The 20,238-nt window shown below is 38.4% G+C and overlaps 1 protein-coding gene across 1 annotated transcript in view; it reads right to left on the reverse strand.

Annotated features, from left to right (window-relative positions):
* Nucleotides 1-19,434, reverse strand: part of gpc5b (glypican 5b) — a 53,727-nt gene extending 34,293 nt beyond the window's left edge. The window contains exons 1-6 of the mRNA XM_079808671.1: nt 19,007-19,434; nt 14,440-14,601; nt 10,593-11,302; nt 8,213-8,394; nt 7,535-7,594; nt 5,343-5,465 (exon numbers count right to left, since the gene is read on the reverse strand). Of these exons, the coding sequence (XP_079664797.1) occupies nt 5,343-5,465; nt 7,535-7,594; nt 8,213-8,394; nt 10,593-11,302; nt 14,440-14,601; nt 19,007-19,175 (1,406 nt within the window). The 5' untranslated portion in view covers nt 19,176-19,434. The remainder of the gene's footprint in view (nt 1-5,342; nt 5,466-7,534; nt 7,595-8,212; nt 8,395-10,592; nt 11,303-14,439; nt 14,602-19,006) is intronic.
* Nucleotides 19,435-20,238: the final 804 nt, after the last annotated feature.

Below are 20,238 nucleotides of genomic sequence, written 5' to 3' on the forward strand. Positions count from 1 at the left end.
CAAAACAAAGACCACAACAAACAAGCCACCTCATAAAGTACTTTGATTATGACACAGACAAACTGTTTCAAATAAGCAACAAAGAACATCAGGCTCTTTAAACAGATGTGCTAGCGACAACATGGATCTTACAGTTCAGTGCGGTGGGCTTGTCACTGCAGTCACCCACATTTCTCACAATAATTAGCAGCTAAATGAATCCAAACCAGAGGAAAAAAAAAATCAGAGAAAATATTTACCCAGCTCAAGACCAAAGAGTTTGGAGTTCCCCTTTGACTAAACGCTGCTTATTTTCCCATAGGAACCACACACATATACCACTGTGAGGAGCAAAGCTCCAATTAAATTCATCTGCTATACTGGATTAGCTCATTTGTTTGCTCAGAAGGTTATGAAACTCAGCACTTAATGAGCTAGCAATATCCAGTCTTCATGAACTGTGCATTAGAGGTTTCTTTCAGAACAGCTTTTCAACAAGTTATTGCCTTTGGCATCAACACGCAGCCAAAACGGATGCCGTACGCTAATATTTCAACAAGTCCTTTTCTTTTGAATACACAACTTTGGTGTTTAGCATCTGAGTAAACTATGTTGTCCTATCTTACGTCAGCATGAATTCAGCTGTGCGCCTTCTCATGTGTGTAATAACTGGGTGTAAGACCTTCTGGTTGCTAGTTTTCCATCCTATTTATTGTCTGTGGTCTATGTAGTTGGGAAGGGCCCATGCTAATGTAGGACAGCTGTAATATATCTAGTCAGCTTTCAACTGCACAAAGCTAACAGTGCCGTTTTGTATTAAAGCAGCTGTAAAAAGTAATTCAATAATAAGTTGTAATACAAGCACTGGATATCCTATATGCATTTACAGTATCCGTTACAAGTTTTCAGGTCAATCAGCCACTATAAATACTGTGTATCATGTAGCATTTGTTGGCTATGTCTTGTCATTGTTTAGTGAAGCACCAAGGCATAAAGTATCTACGATGTTTTCAAATGGCCTGTGCAACAGTATCTCAGCGCAAAAACATGCTAAACACATCCAGTCCTGTTTAAGCAGAAGCTAAATACACTAAAAATGACACTGTTTCTGTATTGAAATTAAGTAATTATCATTCTTATTGCAGCAAACTCTTTAGGCTAATTATAACAAAGAATGTGTCTGTTAGCATTAGCATTGTTATCATGCAGAAGTGTAAGTATACACTGAAGCTAAACTGAAAATATGCTACACAGAATATTCATTCTATACAGAAAAGAACAAATGTGCAAATTATAAACATTGTATAATTCAATTCCTAAATGTAGCCTTTTAGCCCTTAGCTAAATTATGGCTCAAGACAATGTTTTCAATTTCAACACAAATCCTGTTGAAAAAAGCTAGTCTAAATCAATGTTTGTTAGACCGTTTTCAGGCACTACACCAAAATGGAAAATCCATTTTAAGCTGGTAGTTGTGTTTTGGAACATGGTAAACAATTTAGACTAGCAACAAACCAGTTAGCTGTTGGTCATACCAACTGAAGGCTGTCAGGGTGGTTAAAATGGCTGGCTGACCAGTTAATAGCTAATGAGAAGCTTAGACCAATTAACGACATACTTGGTAACTTGTTTATATCCAACCTAAGATGGTTATTAGTTTGTCCATGCTAACACAGCTACTAGCTTAAAGGTGGGGTAGGTAAGAATGATCTAAAACACTTTTGTCCAAATTTGTTTTAACTTTCTTTATATGTCAATACATAATTAAAATGTAAGTACTCTGAAAAAGAGAGTATAAAAATCGAGTGACTCTAGACTTTTTAATCTGCAATAAACACCACTCATTATTTTCGTTCGGGCCGAATCAAGTGATTGGCTTGGGCGACTGTCACTCTCTCTCGCTACCATGGCTACCGCCGCTTTTGCTCCAGGATCTGCCCACATGCGCGCACCCCAGTGTTGCCAAGTCTTTGTTTTGGGCTATGTTTTGAGTAGCAATTGGGCGGATTTTGTTGTGAAAACCTGGCAACCCTGGGGCACCCGTTTGATTTGAGTTCAAGAGGCTGTATTTCTGCTGGACAGGTAATCTTTCATTTTGATTATACATTTTTTTGGTTTATGTTTTCATGAAGCATGTTTCACTAGCACACGTAGCTGCCTAATATAGCTAACATAACATTACTTAGCATAAAGTTACAATGTTATACACTTAGCGAACCATTAGTAGAGATGATAAATACTCAATATGCTTAGCTCAAGTTGAGCGCTGTCGTGTTGAATTTCGCAAAATGTAACTTTAGATAACAAAATGCATGTGTAAAAGCTAGTACACCGCATCCAGGAACTTTTTCTAGAACTAAGTTAGCTTTAGCTACTACCTTCTGTCTAAACTCTTTTACCATGTTCACCGGGAACTTTACCTGCACGTTTATTTCGGCCCTTGGTTTGTTTTTATATACTCCACCAATGTTTACTGTTGCTTTTATCTTGTATCTGTGTGTGTCGTAGACACTGTGTTGTGTGTGTATTTTAAACTTTACCAGTATCGTTATTCTAGCTTGATAGTGAGTACTAAAAGACATCTTATTTGTTTATATTCATAATGATAAAGTTAGATTTTTTATTACATGTGATTCTGACATGATGTCACTACATGCACTTCTTCTCCGCTCGCCTCGGGTAAATAATGCGTCTTTCAGCTGAGCTGATCGCGGTCGGCGTAGCGCGTTCATGTGTTTTGGGGGCGTGGCTTTGGAAAGAGCCCAGAAGGGAGAAGGTGGAGTGAATGGAAATAATGAGCTGTCTTTAAAACAGCCGTGAGAGGTCTACAGACACTCAAGTTTTATACTTTCTTTTTCTGAGTACTTACATTTTAATTATGTATTGATATATAAAGAAAGTTTAAACAAATTTGGAAAAAAAGTTTTTTAACCAAATCCTACCTACCCTACCTTTAAGGCCAATTGTACAGCTAAACTCTATCTAAACTCCATTAAACCACCTTTCATCCGGGAAGTAGCATGTTCTGTCTCAAGCTCGATCTTAAAAACCAAAAGAAGCGTTATGGTGAGCACAAGGGCGAGTCCTCAGTGAAAACACAATCTAATAGAGCTGTAATAGAGGATAAGACCAGTCTAAGACCACAGAAGAAAAGGAAAACACACACACACACACACACACAAAACTAAGCAGGTCGAATCAGTCATGGACACAACATTGAGAACGAGGCTGTAGCGTTTCACGATGATCGACAGTCAGCAGGGGCCATACTTTTCCAATCCTTTCACCTTTTATGTGGGTTCAAGTTTGGCAGTGGCGTCAGTAATGGACAAAACGTGAGAGAGAGAAACTATGAACGACCCAAAGGACTTTGACTTGCGATGGTAGTCGCCTAAAATGAAAACAAAAACACACCGTTTCCACAGTAACCTCACACATCCAGTTGCTTGGAGTTTGGCTGACACCAAGTTATAAGTCATGCTAACATTTCCTTGGTTAACTCCACCAATTCATACACTTCACTGTGCAGTGGGAGGTGAACCACAACTCCAGCTAAGCATTTTCTTAAATGATTTTGTCCGCTCAATTTGAAATTGTACGTAGCTAGACAAATGAACCTGAAAAGTCTGGGCTACAATTGCATGTTTTGGACTAAGTCAGTGTGAAAGCTCTGCCATATTGTGAACACATGTTTCCCACATCGTGCCCATTGTTTATTATGACCAGAACATTTTTAGATGGCTAATACATTATGTTCAAGTAAGAAACACACAACCATTGTTTTTTTCACTTTCACAGAAAACATTATGACTGAACAAAATGTTCAAATCGTTAAATGAGGGAAACCATTTTGTCCAGAAGGGGGCAGTGTTGACTTTTATTGAAGAGGATGTGCTCACAGGCATATGCAATGTTCAGAATAGCATGCTAACATGCTAATTTCTACAGTTTGTTTGCAGTGTATAGCATGTTTATTGTGCACAGTTGTCTGCAGGCTTAGAATACCTACTACAACAAAATAGACTTTCCATTTCCAATGTGATGATTGAACTAAGTAATATCAGCCGGGATTTGTCTCTTTCTCAACTTGTTGTTAAATCATTTTATCAGTCAAATGTAAAGACATTTTACACTCATTACACTACAAGCATAGTATACTACTGTTTAAAAACATTGTTGTATAAGCTACGACATAGCTACTAGTAGTATTCAGTACGCATAGCATACTACCATTTTAAATGGTAGCATCGCATTGCTGTTAGCATGTTCTGTTTACATTTGTAATTTAGTGTATATTGTTAGCAGAATGCTAGTATTCTATTCCAAACATAGCCTATAGTCTTTGTACCAACACATGGGATAAAAATGGAGAGAATTAGATTAGAAACAGATTAGCAAGCTAGTCCATTTTTTTTGTAGTAAGTGGAATCTCTGTATTAGAAAACACAAAGCATGTGTTTATAATGTGGAACTGATTTACTTTGTGTGAAAGATAAAGATTTAGTGGTTACTTAAACACCTTAAATGCCATCATGTGGCATTTTGGGAACCACTAAATCTTTATATTTCAGACAAAACAATTCAGTTTGACGTAATAAAAGGTTGTCTTGTGTTAATACAGAGATTCCACAAACCGAAAGATTAGCAAGCTAGTCATTTTTCTCCTTGGTAACAGTGGCCTGTCTCCAGGACTACCCTGTGTTTGTGCCACTGGGGGGCCCCCAGTATGGATGGTGCCAGCCATAGTGTGGATGGCGATGGGGCAATTTGTCCAGGGGGTGAGTGGGGAGTGAGATCTCTAACCTCTGAGCCAATGCTGGGGAGCAAATGAGGCCAGATTGGGGATATATCTGGAATTATAAAACTTCCATCCAGGCAAAGTGGTCGTGGTCATTTTGTGATGCGGAAGCCAAAAGAGAGTGTGTTTAAATGAACATATGTTGATATGCAAATGTTTATTTTGAGTGTGTGTTTTTCAAGGAATCTCATTTGTGTCACAATAGAGCTCCAGAACTTTCTGAATGAAGCTTCTGTCCGGAAGAGGATTGGAAAAAAGCCACGATAATCCATGGCAACCATCACTCCTCTTGGCCATCTTATGAACTTCACGACCTCACAGAGTTGATAGAGACCCTTATTGGACAGAGATCGGATTTGATTTGCCTACAATTACAATCAGTTTGGGACTTTGAGTTAAAAAAAAACAGTCTCATGTTTGTAAAGAATAAGTCTTCAGCCAGACCGGAAATCTTCTTTTTGTTCAATATGCTCCATTTTCTTTCAATATAGAGCCACTGTCATTGACCCATATTCATCTACTAATTAACATGCACATTTGAGTTCTTCTGACAAGCGAAACTTACCTCTCCACCACATCTTCTCCACTCCAGCAGGTGTTTTCATCCATCACCACCTCCCCCTCGCACAGCATCTCCGGCAGGGTGGAGAAGAATGATTTGTACCGCTGGATGTAGCCCATAAACTCCCTGCAGGTAGTTCAGGCTTTCAGGAAGTTATCAAAAAAGTATCAAACCAGGCCTAATTATACAGTACAACCAGTTCTGCCCCAGAGTCATCAAACATGCCCAAACACTGATAGATACAAGGGGCATACTTGTTTGTGACTGTTATTAATGCTCACACACGTTCATTTGATGTGAGTTTAAATCATTAGAACATTCTTACACCGTGTCCCAACTACACGCGACACGATAAGATTCCAGCAACAAGCAACTTTTCTGTCTACACCAGACGCGACTACGAGATGCGACAAATCAATCAAAAACCACAGCCAATCCGAACAGCGTGTGGGCGGGCTCTCATGGCAAATGTACGGCACCAGAAATGAATGCAGCATTCCAGGCATTATTTTACAAATAACGTCAAATAAAAGGTATAACAGCTTCTCTTGCCTTATGCGCCATTTTTTCTCCTCAGTTTCCCTCAAATAAGCACCTTTGGTGATAGAAATTATTGTAAATGAGCTTTCTTTTCATGTAGCTACCACAACCACATAGCCTGACAAGCCAGACCCACATCAAGATGTTGGGTCTGGGAACTCACCATTGGCAGGGCTCAATCCGAGGGGCGGGACAAATGGTTGTCTTTCAAATTCCCTCTGCACGCAATTGGATAGCACTACAACCAACCAGAGAGCAACGAGAAGTGGAGCTAGTTGATGGATTAAACTTTCGCAGTATCTGGTCGGCAAAACTCCGAACACATCTTCCTTTCTTAAGAATGACTTCAGTGCCGTTCTTTGTTCTTTTCTCAAAGAAAAGCTTAACTCAAAGTCTTCCAGAGTCACGGCCAAAGCCGATTCGAAAGACCGTTGTTCGTCAGCTTCTTTGTTTATGAGTAGCACGTGGAACCGCTTGAACTCTGCCGTGACGTGCTGTCATTATGTTAAGCCTGCCCGCCCACCGACTCCATACACGATGTGATTGGCCAGCTCGCAGGTCTACCGAGAGTTGCTAGACTACACTCACAGCAAATTAGATTTGCTGCCGCAAGGGTGTGTCTAGATTTCTAGGCTAACAACCACATTCCTTGCGCTCATTCCTGCCGTGAATTTGCCAGGAATGCTACAAAGTCATGGTTTGAAGTCGTAATTTACGGGCTCAAAAACCTGCCTGGAACGCAGCATAATCTTGACGGCACTCGCAAGGAAATGGATAAGTACAAAATCAAATTCACAAATATTACGCCATTTAAACATTACTAAAACATATTTAAACAAATTTATCATAGAATATACTTGCTTGTTCACAGTTTAAACGTTCTTGTTTCCATTTGTCTAATTTCAAGATCTGAGGTGAATTATCCATTGTTGCTTTTAGTACGACTACGTCTAGTACGACCACTAAATGATATTCAAAGTCACATTACGTGCTTTTAACATTAAAAAAAGTACATAAACATTACCCGAGATTATGTTTTGTGTTGTTGTTCCAGCCGCGACGTCGCGACGTTTCTAAAATAGAATCATCGGGTGTCGCCGTTGCGACTGGTTAGGACAACAACTCTAATTAACATGGAAAATATACCTTTTATCGCGTGTCGCGGCGTCGCGTGTGGTTAGGACACAGTTTTAGGCAGATAGCAATTATAAATAATTTGAGACAATTAAAAAAATCTTAAAAGGATAGTTCACCCAAAAATGAAAATTAGCCCATGATTTACTCACCCTCAAGTCATCCTAGGTGTATATGACATTCTTCTTTCAGACGGCCGAAAGTTTACTTGATTAAGTTTTAAATATGGACATTTTTCTTACACAAACACGTTGATTCGCTTCAGAAGGCCTTTATTAACACCCCAGAGCCACGTTATTTGACTTCAAAAACAGAGCAACTATAAATCCAATTCTAATTCTTGGATTAGCCTGGACTTTTGTAATATAAGAATGTCATATACACAGAGGACGACTTGAGGGTGAGTAAATTATGGGCTAGTTTTCATTTTTGGGTGAACTATCCCTTTAAGGGTACAATTGGAAATTGGTGAAACGGAACAACCTGGAAGCTTGTTAATTTCCCCTTTAATACACACTTACTTTGAAATCTTTTTCAGGCTTCTGGGTTTGTCACTTTTGGACGGTTTCAGAGGCAGAGACCTGGGGTCAGCGACAAATGCAGATGTTAGAGGAAAGAAGACAAACAGAAGGGAAGTTACTATACTATATATCAGGGCCATAACCACCATAGACATTGAGGGGGACAAGTCCCACGGAAAAATTAGAAATGGCCAAATTGCCCCCAAAATTGTTTGTTGCTAGGATGATAAAAGTAAAATGTTACATTTTTAGGTTGGTCTGCCTCAACGGTCTCATCACTGTCAGAATGAGTGAGATGGAATATTGAAAATATGACATTATTTATGTAAATCATAACTGAATTTGACATGACACTAATTTTTGTGCATTTTTACATAATAGGCAGACGAAAATAAGTGAATGTGTGAATATTTAAAACAAAATATTATTTGCAAATAGTTTACTTCATAACTGGAACTTTTACCGTTCTTATTTCTTTTTCTTTATTTCTTAAATCCCTTTTAATCCTTTAATAATTGAATTCCAATAAGACCAAATCCCCCCCAAAAAAACATTTGGTCCCCCCCAATGTCTAAGTCATAGTTACGGCCTTGCTATATATAAACTGAAGCATCTGTAAGGATCTGAATTTCTTAAGTGGTCAAAATGTTGAACAATTGATACATGCCATTTTCTCACCTTCTTTTTAGCGTTATGTGCTCGTGTTGGTCGCCTGTTTCAGGTAGTGTTGTTGGGCTGGAGGACGTGACTGAGGTTTGAAGTTCAACGGTGGGGTTTACAGAAGGAGTCAAAATTCTTGAGGTGGGACTGACTGGAGTAGAGTTAACCGATTCAGTCAAGGAACCACAAACTTTACCTACCTAAAAGAGAGAGATAAGAAATCAAGATCCACTGCATTATTATGGGTGTAAACGGGAAAAAAAAATCATGGTGAAGCCTGTTTGAATGGACTCACACCAATTCAAAGAGATTACTCCATCTTGTGGCCACTAATAAATGGTACAATAACACTACAATATTTTAATTGGAACAATCTTGCACAATAAGCTCAAGGTTTCAGTGTATAACTGTACTGGATACTGAATTATAATGCATTAACATTAATGTGCATTTTATTTTACTCAGTATCTCACCATTGTTAAATTAAAAAATGCATCAAAATAAGACAGACATCAAAAAAGAGTTTTGTTTTGCCGTAAGTTGAAATGTTTCCGGTATATTCCCGAAATTATAAAACAGATTGCGGACTGAAAAAGTGGTCTATGTGAACGTGTGTAAACTTGTTTGTATTTGTATATCTTCTACAGCGCTTTATTTATCTAAGGATTAGCCGAACTTTCTCATTCCCCCTGCTCTGGCCTCTCGCTAGCTGCATTGCATTTTGGGAAGGGGCCGGCCGGTTCACGGGAGCCGTCTTTGTCCAGAGGTGAATTTGCATGCAGGACATCAGGCTGATTGGGACCAGACAACACCCAAACAACTCAAGCAGCACCAAGATAGCGCCAGACCACATGCAGCGTGAGGGACTGGAGAGGCACCATAGTCCTCCATGTCAATGCTGGGCGCCACATATAGACATCTTATAAACAATTAAGTTATCACAAGTTATTCTTCAGTTATTCACATCTAATACACCCCCCAAAAAAACTCTATGCTAATATGTAGCACAAGTGCTCCTACTTATGCAAGCTCAGCACATTGTTGTGTTCTCAAATGTGACTGAATGCAATTTGTAATACAACACAGGTATGAATTGGATTGCATTCTTAAAAGGGGTGGTATATAGAAAAGCATTCTATTGTGAATGAATAAATAATAAAATACAACTAACTATATAATCATGCAGAGTTACGATAAAAATAGGCTTATCAAGTTAGCATTTTTAGCTAATTCATCCATAACTTTTAGCCAAATTAGCAAGACACCAACATGGACAAGTAGCGTGACATTCCCTCTTCCTCGGAAACCATGAACAACAACTATGCAAGTTAGGTTAAAAAGAGCAAAAGCACTACTTCAAATAAGGCTTCACTTACAAAGATGAATTAGTGGCTGCTAAGAGCATGAGCTAAGTGTCAAAACTGTCACTTTATGTCCAATGTAAACTCTGGGTGCTAAAACAGAACCACCGATGTAGAGTCTGTTTTTGGCCAAGTCATAACTTCAAAGTCTTAGGGTTGCATCCAACAACTTTTCAAGCGCTCTGTTGTCCAACCCTTAAGAAACGAGTCCAAACCAGGTAACGTGAACCTAAAGTCATCCCAGCCTCGTGGCATCCGTGAGTGAGCAACACTTGATCTAATGATGGAGTGTTAAGGGGGGGTCGAACTCCCACAAGCAGCCTCCATTGTAAAGTGGTAAGCTTGGTGTTGGGAGTTTATGGGGGCTGCGGTTGGGGACTTAAGTATTAATATCTCCCATTCTGACTGGCAAGTCTATGCTCTTTGAGACAGATTTGTGGGAATGCGGTCTCAAACTTGACCTACCCATAGAGAGCTGTCATCACCAGGATAGGATAAGTGCAAAGCCGAGCTGTCACGAAACCCTTGACCCCTGCGGCCCCTCAGCCACAATTCCAGTGAAATAGTCAAGTGAGAGAGACCGGCAGACGGCCGTCCTATGCCATGCACACAGACTCGGGCGTTGATGGTATGAATAGCCTCAGGGTGGGCGGCTGGGTATTCACTTACAGACAGCCATAGTCACACTGTCATGACCAACACATTTTTTACAGAACGTGTCATATTACCACATAATCATGCTCCTAATCATTGAGCTAATAATACATCCCTTGCAGATATAATAATCAGAGGGCTTCATAGGCTAAAAGCTCATTTATAAGACTTGAGCACATGCAAATACAGGCCTAGCAGATTAGCATGTGCAAAACTTGCAACTGTTCAGCCTATGATTGGCCGAGACATTTGATATGCACCAATCAGCGAACAAGCTGCTGCAAGTTCATGCACGCAAGGCCTGATTAGTCCAGCATATGGTGTAGCTCGTTTGTGGAATAAAAATAAGTGTGTTCTATGAATCAGAGAGTAGCATGACTCACCACAGCGCTGAGATGTGGCCCATGCAGTTGCGCGTTAAGGATGGAATCATTAATTCTTTCCCGGATGCGTAGAAGTGCCAGTTCCAATTCGTATCCCCCTGCTAGTGCCCCACTCAGCCCCTCCAGCAATGCAACATAGCGTCGCCAGGGCCCATCCAGCTCAGACAGGCCTGCCAGGCAACCTCGCATCACATTGAGACACAGGCCTCCGCATGGCCGGATCAGGGTCAGTCCGCGGCAGTGCGGACAGAACAACATCCCCACCAGTGCACGTCCACACAGCCTTGTCATCCCCACCGACTCTGTGACATTCAGAACCTCGGCACCCATCGCCAGTGCCCGACTGAGGGCACGGCCAGCCACTAGTGCCCTAGACAGCTCCTGAGCAATCGCATGTGGGTGACGGCCAAAGGGGTTGACGTCATGCCGTGTGGCACGTAGGCACTCGCTTCCTTCAGAGGACCAGGTAGAAACGGGTGAGCCCAAGCCAGGATTGACCAGGTGTTGGTATACCAGTGGGAAGAGTTTGTCATAGAAACTGTGGACAGAGAGTTCCACGGAGACATTGGCATCGCCACGGAGGTAGAGATCAAGGTCAGAGAAGAGGGTAAACACCAAAGGTCTTGCGTCTTGAGAAATTGTCTCGTAGGTGCTGTCAAAGAGCGAGTAGGTATTGTTTAGGGTGAAGGAGAGTAGGGAATGGAAGGTATCTGTGGGAAGAAGAAATAAAAGAGAAATTTGAGATTGAACAAGTGCTTCATAGTCAACCTAGACACATACACTACAAAAAAAAAAAAAGAGTACAAAATTGTACCTTTTAAAGGTACAAGTGTCCGTCTCTGGGGTGGTACCCTTAAGGGTTCATTTTTGTACCTCTAAGTCAGGGGTAGGCAAGTTCGGTCCTAGAGAGCTGATGTCCTGGAGAGTTTAGCTCCAACCCTACTAAGCCACCACAGTATAAAACTCATGGCTCCCAGCATGCATTTCAGCATTAAGTATGTCACCATTGTTGAGATTCATATGCTGATTCTTGATATCTGTGTGCGTCCAAACTTTTTTCTCCCTAAAATGTATTTAAAAATCAAAATTCAGAATGCCTGATCTGTGGCAAGAAAGTATTGTTGGTGAATATTATTTATTGATATTTTTAGTCAGTGATGAGTTCAGTCAATCATTTTTCTTCATGACAATTTTTGTTTATGGCTTCTTTTGATTTGAACAGATTTTGTGTTTTGTTAACACTATAACAAAAACCACAAACTGGCATAAAAATCTAAGAATCAAGCTGCCTAACTAAAGGAAACACCGATCACCACAATGGTGACCAAATATTTTCAATAAAACATCAACATCTAAACCTCTGTTAATTCTCAATAAGAGCTTCTATAGATGTCTTTTAGGGTTGGAGTCAAACTCGGCAGGACAGCAGGTCTCTAGGACCGAACTTGCCCTGCTCTAAGTAGAGGAAAACAATGGTATAATTGTACCCTAAGGACTAATTGTGTACCTTCAAAGGTACAGTTATACGTTTTGTTCTTCAAGGAACAAAATTGTATCTCCACTGTACCTTTTTTCTGAGAGTGTATACATTCGTAACTTGAGAGGACTAACAATTGCGGTAATTTTGTTTGACATTTACGAGAGGGTCAAACATACTAGTCGTCACGGTACACCTCTGCCTTGTCTCACATTGCTTACAACTCTTTCTTATGCATCTAATCTCTCTTTCCATTGGACTAATGGGAGCTGACAACACTTAATCCATGGATCTTTTGGACTGGCGCTATTGGGCTGAAGGTTAGTTTGGAGATATGTGACACATGCGACTAGCTTATTACCAATTTTAGCAGTCAGGGCGACATCTTATACCTCACTTTGCCTACGGGTTGCGAATGGAAGTAGAGGATCATAGTCATTTGTACCGGGCACATTATTTACAATGGCATATTAACTTTTGTATGACATGTGACAGACGGGTACTTAAATCGACAGCTGGTAGAACCCTTCAAAGTGCAGTTTGCTTTAGTGTCATCTCATTCATAACAACCAAAGCATTCCACCTCTCACAGTCTTATTTCTGTGAGAATGACTAGCATGCTAACAACAAGCCGAAAGTTATGATTGCTCTTTATTGGTGGAGGAACAAAAGAACACCTGTTTGGCCAATGATACTAAAAGACACCCATATGAAACTTTCTATAACAAGCCTTTGAGCTTTTGCAAGAAATTATGCATACAAATTCAGACTAGGGTGTATCTTGGCAACTATATCCAAACACCTCAGTATCAGGTGACATGGCAGGGGATTATGCCTGGACCGTGTAATGGGGTTCTTCTCATATGGTTACTGGCCACGGAGGCATGTGGGGGGAAGTCACGCAGATTGCATGGGTCACCGAGGGCGCCCCGGGAATCACCACAACTGACCTCTAACCTCTGGGACAGCAGAATGCTCTGAGAAGATGGATAGAAGGGTCAACTTGAATGACTGTACTCCCGATAGCTCTATTAACTCAGTGCCTGTTGGATTCGATATGGGTCCTCCTTTTAAAAAGATCAGTGTCAGAATAACTTCACTCGCTGTACAGGTCTGAATTTAGATCAAGAGAAGGTAGCACACAGTATTTTTAGTGCCTTTTAGGCTTGGAGAGGATTGTTGGATAGCTAGTATGCGAGTGGCATACGTTGGATTTGCTTAACAATGGAATTACTCCGGTACAAAGGGCAGAGGCGACTTCAAAGAAATAGTTCACCCAAAAATGTGCACACTCTCAAAATTTTAACAGTTCATCCTCCCTATGTTTTAAGGCAGGTTTGACGTCAACAATATCAAAAATTTTGGTTCTCACGTCTTAATATTGGTGTCATTTTGGACAGTCCTTGACATTCTGCAAGTTTTGGGTAAACTAACTCTCGAACAGACACATTCCCAAGAGAGTCCATAAGGTTTGTCCTTGAATTATTACTTTCCCCCTTAAACACGCAGGCATATAGACAAAAAGCGATCTACATTAAAAATCCTCTTTCACGTGGGAATGAAAAACACTTTACAGACCTTCTTTCTTTTAAACAGGACACCAGCTACAACCATGCGAAAAGTAGCAGAAAAGGACAACTGATCTTTTCAAAAGCTCTCATTATAGAGCAATACATTGAAGTGCAGTGAGACGGATCGCCACGGATACGCCAAGAATTTCAACATTTCTCTTTTCGTTTGCTTTAAACTCGTTAAATATTCACTCGGCTGGCAGCAAATACAGAGAGGACAGCGACTGTGCCCTTTTCCTTTTCCTATGAACCTGAAAGGGTTTTTGTGCAAGTTTGGGTGGACAAATTGGATGAACTTAAATATTTGGTTGGGCGTTGTAAATCTGAAGCTAACATGGTTTATAATGTCATATGGTAGATAATGATATGCATGGAGCTAAGTGTGTGTGTGTGAAACATCTTTCTGTTCTTTTTGTACGTTTTATTCAAACACTGATTCTGAAAGGCCTTGTCCTAATCCTAAAGTACCTGTCAACCTCTAAGAAACACATGTACCGCTTCACAGGAGACCTCAGGCAGATAAAGGATCATTCTGGGAGCGTGAAAAACAGCAGACAAAAAGCAAATCTCCAAGTAACCTCGGAAAGTCACAGAATACGACGCACAGTATGAGATGTTAAACACCACCCTGCAGTTTCTCCCATATATGCGTACAAAGCGACAGCATGTAGTGAACGTGTGAACCACCTGCTGTGGCAGGGACTTGATCCCATGACCTCTTCCTCCTGCTGCAAATGCAAAAAGCACATGACCTAGTATTTATTTGACAAAAGGCGTCACCTAATAATCGAATACATACCCTGGAAAGTAGAGGCATGGCCCAGGATGAGATATTTGAGTTCGAAGCTATAGGAGAGAATGTTATGGAGTGTGTCTCTCTGGGCGGCGGCGTAGTAGCGTTCCTCCATCTTGCGGGTGCAGCATGTGGGACCCTGGTGTTTGCAGATGAGAAGATCTGCATCTGTGGAGGATTAATCAAAGAATGTGATTCAGTTAGGGGCAGTTTCACAAATTAAAAAATAAAATAAAAAATGTAACCTCTCCAAACTATATCACGCCTTGGAATAAAGTTCTGATTATAGTATTTATGCGTATAACTTAAAACTTAAAAAATATATAATATATATATAAATATATAACTTAAAAAAGTAATTATTCACGCTGCCTTGAAATTTTAAGCTTAGTCAACTTGAAATGTGAAGTTGTACGGTGACAAATTGGATATTTGAGTTGACTAAACTTAAATTTAGAACACTTAAAAATTGTAGTCTAAATCGTGTGCACGATTTACTCATTTGTTTCCTGGATTTATAAATCGAGCAAACGAAATAGTAAATAGTCTGCATGATTTAGCAAATCAAGGGAATGAAATAGTAAATAATCTGTAAAATTTAGCAAATCGAGGGAACTAAATACTAAATCTTCTGTACGATTTAGCAAATCAAGGGAACAAATTAGTAAATCTTCTGTACGATTTAGCAAATCGAGGGAACTAAATAGTAAATCTTCTATACGATTTAGCAAATCGAGGGAATTAAATAGTAAATCTTCTATACGATTTAGCAAATCGAGGGAATTAAATAGTAAATCTTCTATACGATTTAGCAAATCGAGGGAACTAAATAGTAAATCTATACGATTTAGCAAATCAAGGGAATGAAATAGTAAATCTTCTATACGATTTAGCAAATCGAGGAAACTAAATAGTAAATCTTTTATACGATTTAGCAAATCGAGGGAATTAAATAGTAAATCTTCTATACGATTTAGCAAATCGAGGGAACTAAATAGTAAATCTTCTATACGATTTAGCAAATCGAGGGAATTAAATAGTAAATCTTCTATACGATTTAGCAAATCGAGGGAACTAAATAGTAAATCTATACGATTTAGCAAATCGAGGGAACTAAATAGTAAATCTATACGATTTAGCAAATCAAGGGAATGAAATAGTAAATCTTCTATACGATTTAGCAAATCGAGGAAACTAAATAGTAAATCTTCTGTACGATTTAGCAAATCAAGGGAACAAATTAGTAAATCTTCTGTACGATTTAGCAAATCGAGGGAACTAAATAGTAAATCTTCTATACGATTTAGCAAATCGAGGGAATTAAATAGTAAATCTTCTATACGATTTAGCAAATCGAGGGAATTAAATAGTAAATCTTCTATACGATTTAGCAAATCGAGGGAACTAAATAGTAAATCTATACGATTTAGCAAATCAAGGGAATGAAATAGTAAATCTTCTATACGATTTAGCAAATCGAGGAAACTAAATAGTAAATCTTTTATACGATTTAGCAAATCGAGGGAATTAAATAGTAAATCTTCTATACGATTTAGCAAATCGAGGGAACTAAATAGCTAATCTTCTGTACAATTTAGCAGGAACTAAATAGTAAATCTATACGATTTAGCAAATCAAGGGAATGAAATAGTAAATCTTCTATACGATTTAGCAAATCGAAGGAACTAAATAGTAAATCTATACGATTTAGCAAATCAAGGGAATGAAATAGTAAATCTTCTATACGATTTAGCAAATCGAGGGAACTAAATAGTAAATCTCCTATACGATTTAGCAAATCGAGGGCACTAAATAGTAAATCTTCTATACGATTTAGCAAATCGAGGGAACTAAATAGTTAATCTTCTATACGATTTAGCAAATCAAGGGAATTAAATAGTAAATCTTCTATACGATTTAGCAAATCGAGGGAACTAAATAGTCAATCTTCTGCTCCTTGATTTAGAAAATCAAGGGAACTAAATAGGTAATCTTCTATACGATTTAGCAGGAACTAAATAGTAAATCTTCTATACGATTTTAGCAAATCGAGGGAACTAAATAGTCAATCTTCTGTACGATTTAGCAAATCGAGGGAACTAAATAGTCAATCTTCTGTACGATTTAGCAAATCGAGGGAACTAAATAGTTAATCTATACGATTTAGCAAATCAAGGGAACTAAATAGTAAATCTTCTATACAATTTAGCAAATCGAGGCAACTAAATAGTTAATCTTCTGTATGATTTAGCAAACCGAGGGAACTAAATACTAAATCTTCTATACGATTTAGCAAATCGAGGGAACTAAATATTAAATCTTCCAAAGGATTTAACAAATCAAGGGAACTAAATAGTAAATTTTCTATACGATTTAGCAAATCGAGGCAACTAAATAGTTAATCTTCTGTATGATTTAGCAAACCGAGGGAACTAAATACTAAATCTTCTGCAGGATAAAAAAAAAAAATCTTTCATGTCATGTGCAGGGCTCCGTACTTACTTTTTTAAGTTGAAACAACCATTTTTTACAGTGTATTTTTGACGTTTCAGGTATTGTTTTGCATTTTGTAAATTCTTTTGAAGATCAAATCAGCAAGTGGATTTGGTGTGGATTTTATATAGTGTGTGTGATATATTTAAAATAAATTGTACACATACTGTAAATACCAAAAAATAAGTTTTTTAAATCAGATTTACGATGTTAGAAAAAAAAGTTGAGAGTACTACTTCCCACATTTTACTTTACTACAGAAAGTAAAAATCTGGGTGAACCTAAATTGATAAGTTCTGGAAAAAGTGACCTAAAAATTAAGTAAGCATGGCCTGGTTTCACAGACAGGGTTTATATTATTAGGCCAGGATTAGGCCTTAGTTTAATTAGTTTATGTAGCTTTTATACAGATGCCTTTAGTCAGATATATATATATAAAAAAAAACAATAGTACTGACATATTTTAAGATATGAATAGAAGTCATCTCAAAAATGTTTGGGATTTCCTATGAAATATTTATATATTTAATAATATTTATATATCTTAACATATTTTAAGATATGTCAGTGTAAATTGCTTTCAGTTGAAACCACTCAAACATGTATTTTAATCTGAGACTAGGCCCAAGCTATGTCTATGAAACCGGGGGTAAAAGAACAAAAAAATTACAGCTACTATAATCGATTCTTTAAAACATTTAAATATCCTATGGGACCGAAATAACACGCATACAGTATGGTTGTACAGCAAGAAGGTGCATGTAAAAGAGAGAACATGTGATCAAGACAGACGATATCTGCTCTGTCAGTCACCCTGCCCTATCCTATGTGACCAATTTTACACCAATGGGACCCCATAAGCCACGCATTAGAACAGCTGACTGTGATCACCAGCATTCTGCTGACCTCTCTCACCTCCTCTGCTCTCAATACACATGGAGCAATGCCTCGAAACATATGTACTAAGAATAAAACTTTGTTTTGTAATGGTCATACTTTTCAAACGTATCCTTTCCATAAACAAGAATTTGAGACAAACTGAATATGCGCAGCTTACAATTTCATAGGAACTCCCAAACATTTTTGAGATGACTTCTATTCAGGAATGCGTTTTCGATTTAACACGAAATGTGGAACATGAAAAACATTTGACAGTCTATCCTACACTCCTGTTAATTTTGTCAACACCACTGACGTTTCTGATTTATGCTCCGTCATCAAAATGACATATTTGTTAGACGACTTTTTTAAGGCACACTTCACAATACAGTTGACATAGTACTAGCCTGTAGATAAACATTTCAATAACACTAATAAAATAGGCCTATGTAAAAAAAATAATAATTGTGTGTAATCAATTACTTCATACATCACTGTCTGGCAGTCTAGAACTCATTTAAACAATATTTTTCTAATAATTATTACGATGACCTCGTAATAAAAATATGAATACACTTTTAAAAACTTTGTCACATGACAGGACTATTTAAATTAAGGTGGAAAAGGCGATTAAAAGGCCAAAAAAGGGAAAAACGATCAGGCTAAAAGAAAATTATAAAGTAGAGCATATTTTAACTGAAAGTTTAAGTCACGTGCATTTTATTCAAAAAAGGTCAGTTGGGTCAAGCTGTTACACGTGTTTTAAATGTTAGAAATTTATATTTAATATTAATTACACTAAAAAAGGCTGCGTTAAAAACCCAAGTTGTGTTGAAAATGGACAAACCCAGCAAATGGTTGTTTTAACCCAGCAGTATGGGTTAAACGTTTGCTTAAAACAACCCAATTGCTGGGTTTGTCCATTTTCAACCCAACTTGGCTTGTTTTTAACCCAGCATTTTTTAGAGTGTAGGTTTATGTTTATAGTTGTTCGTTAACTTTTCAGGTGTTGTTTTTGCGTTTCGTAATTGTTTCACGGTTCAAATGTAGTTGGAAATTAGCCGTTCAGTTGGCTGTAGTTTTTTCATTGGTAGGCTAAGTAAACAAAATAATAACAATAAAAAAGCCATTTGGTTAATGTGGAGAATATACGTGTTGTATTAGATACCGCTTCCCACAGTAACACTGCAGTATAACGAACCTGTTGCCGCGGTCTCCGGAACCCATCTTAATGAACCGACTTGGCGCAGCTGGAAAGCGGTTTTTACCTCATGACAGCTCTGCGCACTGGCGCAGTGAACTCTCCACACTAACACACTGGAGAGCAGGATCCACAACCAACATACACGCGGTGCTGTCCTGCGGAGCATTGCACCATGTCAGTCCACAGAAAGCCCTCTGAGCCAATGTGTGAGAAAAAAACCAAAACAAGTCAAAATATTATCCGGAAGAGATGCTCATTTAAAGTCGCGTAATTAAGTATCCAGGGAGAAAGTTTTCCAAGCTGGTGGATCGCAGAGGCTTCACATGCTGCGTGATTTGATAGACTGGTCTGGAGACATGTGAGGAAGGGCCTGTGTGTGTGTGTGTGTATGTGTGTGTGTGTGTGTGTGTGTGTGTGCCCAATGTGGAGAAAGAGACTTCTGACTGCCAGTTTTGTGCGCCCAACACCCACTGGACCCCCTCCCTTTGGCATAGATAGATAGATAGATAGATAGATAGATAGATAGATAGATAGATAGATAGATAGATAGATAGATAGATAGATAGATAGATAGATAGATAGATAGATAGATAGATAGATAGATAGATAGATAGATAGATCTATAGATAGATAGATAGATAGATAGATAGATAGATAGATAGATAGATAGATGGATAGATGGATAGATAGATAGATAGATAGATAGATAGGTATATAGATAGATAGATAGATAGATAGATAGATAGATAGATAGATAGATAGATAGATAGATAGATAGATAGATAGATAGATAGATAGAGAGTAAAGAAACAGCTTAAAAAATTAATGAAACTCCTATGAAAGTAGGAACAAAACCTCTAGAAACAATATGCACTTCATATTTTCTTTGTACAGTAATTTTTTTTGGTGAAAAATCCTGATATAAATTATTAAAAAGGGCTTTTGGAAATGGGTGAAGGTATACAACCATGTTGTCAAATGAATATAAAATATACTCAACAAAAGCAAATCAATAACACACACACACACACACACACACACACACACACACACACACACACACACACACACACACACACACACACACACACACACACACACACACACACACACACACACACACACACGTTTCCATGTTTTATGGGGACTTCTAATATATATGACTTCTATACTGTACAAACTGTATATTCTAACCTTAAACCTACCCATCACAGAAACCTTCTGCATTT

This window comes from Gobio gobio (genome assembly GCF_949357685.1).
Source record: "Gobio gobio genome assembly, chromosome: 24".
NCBI classification, from domain to species: Eukaryota; Metazoa; Chordata; class Actinopteri; order Cypriniformes; family Gobionidae; genus Gobio; species Gobio gobio.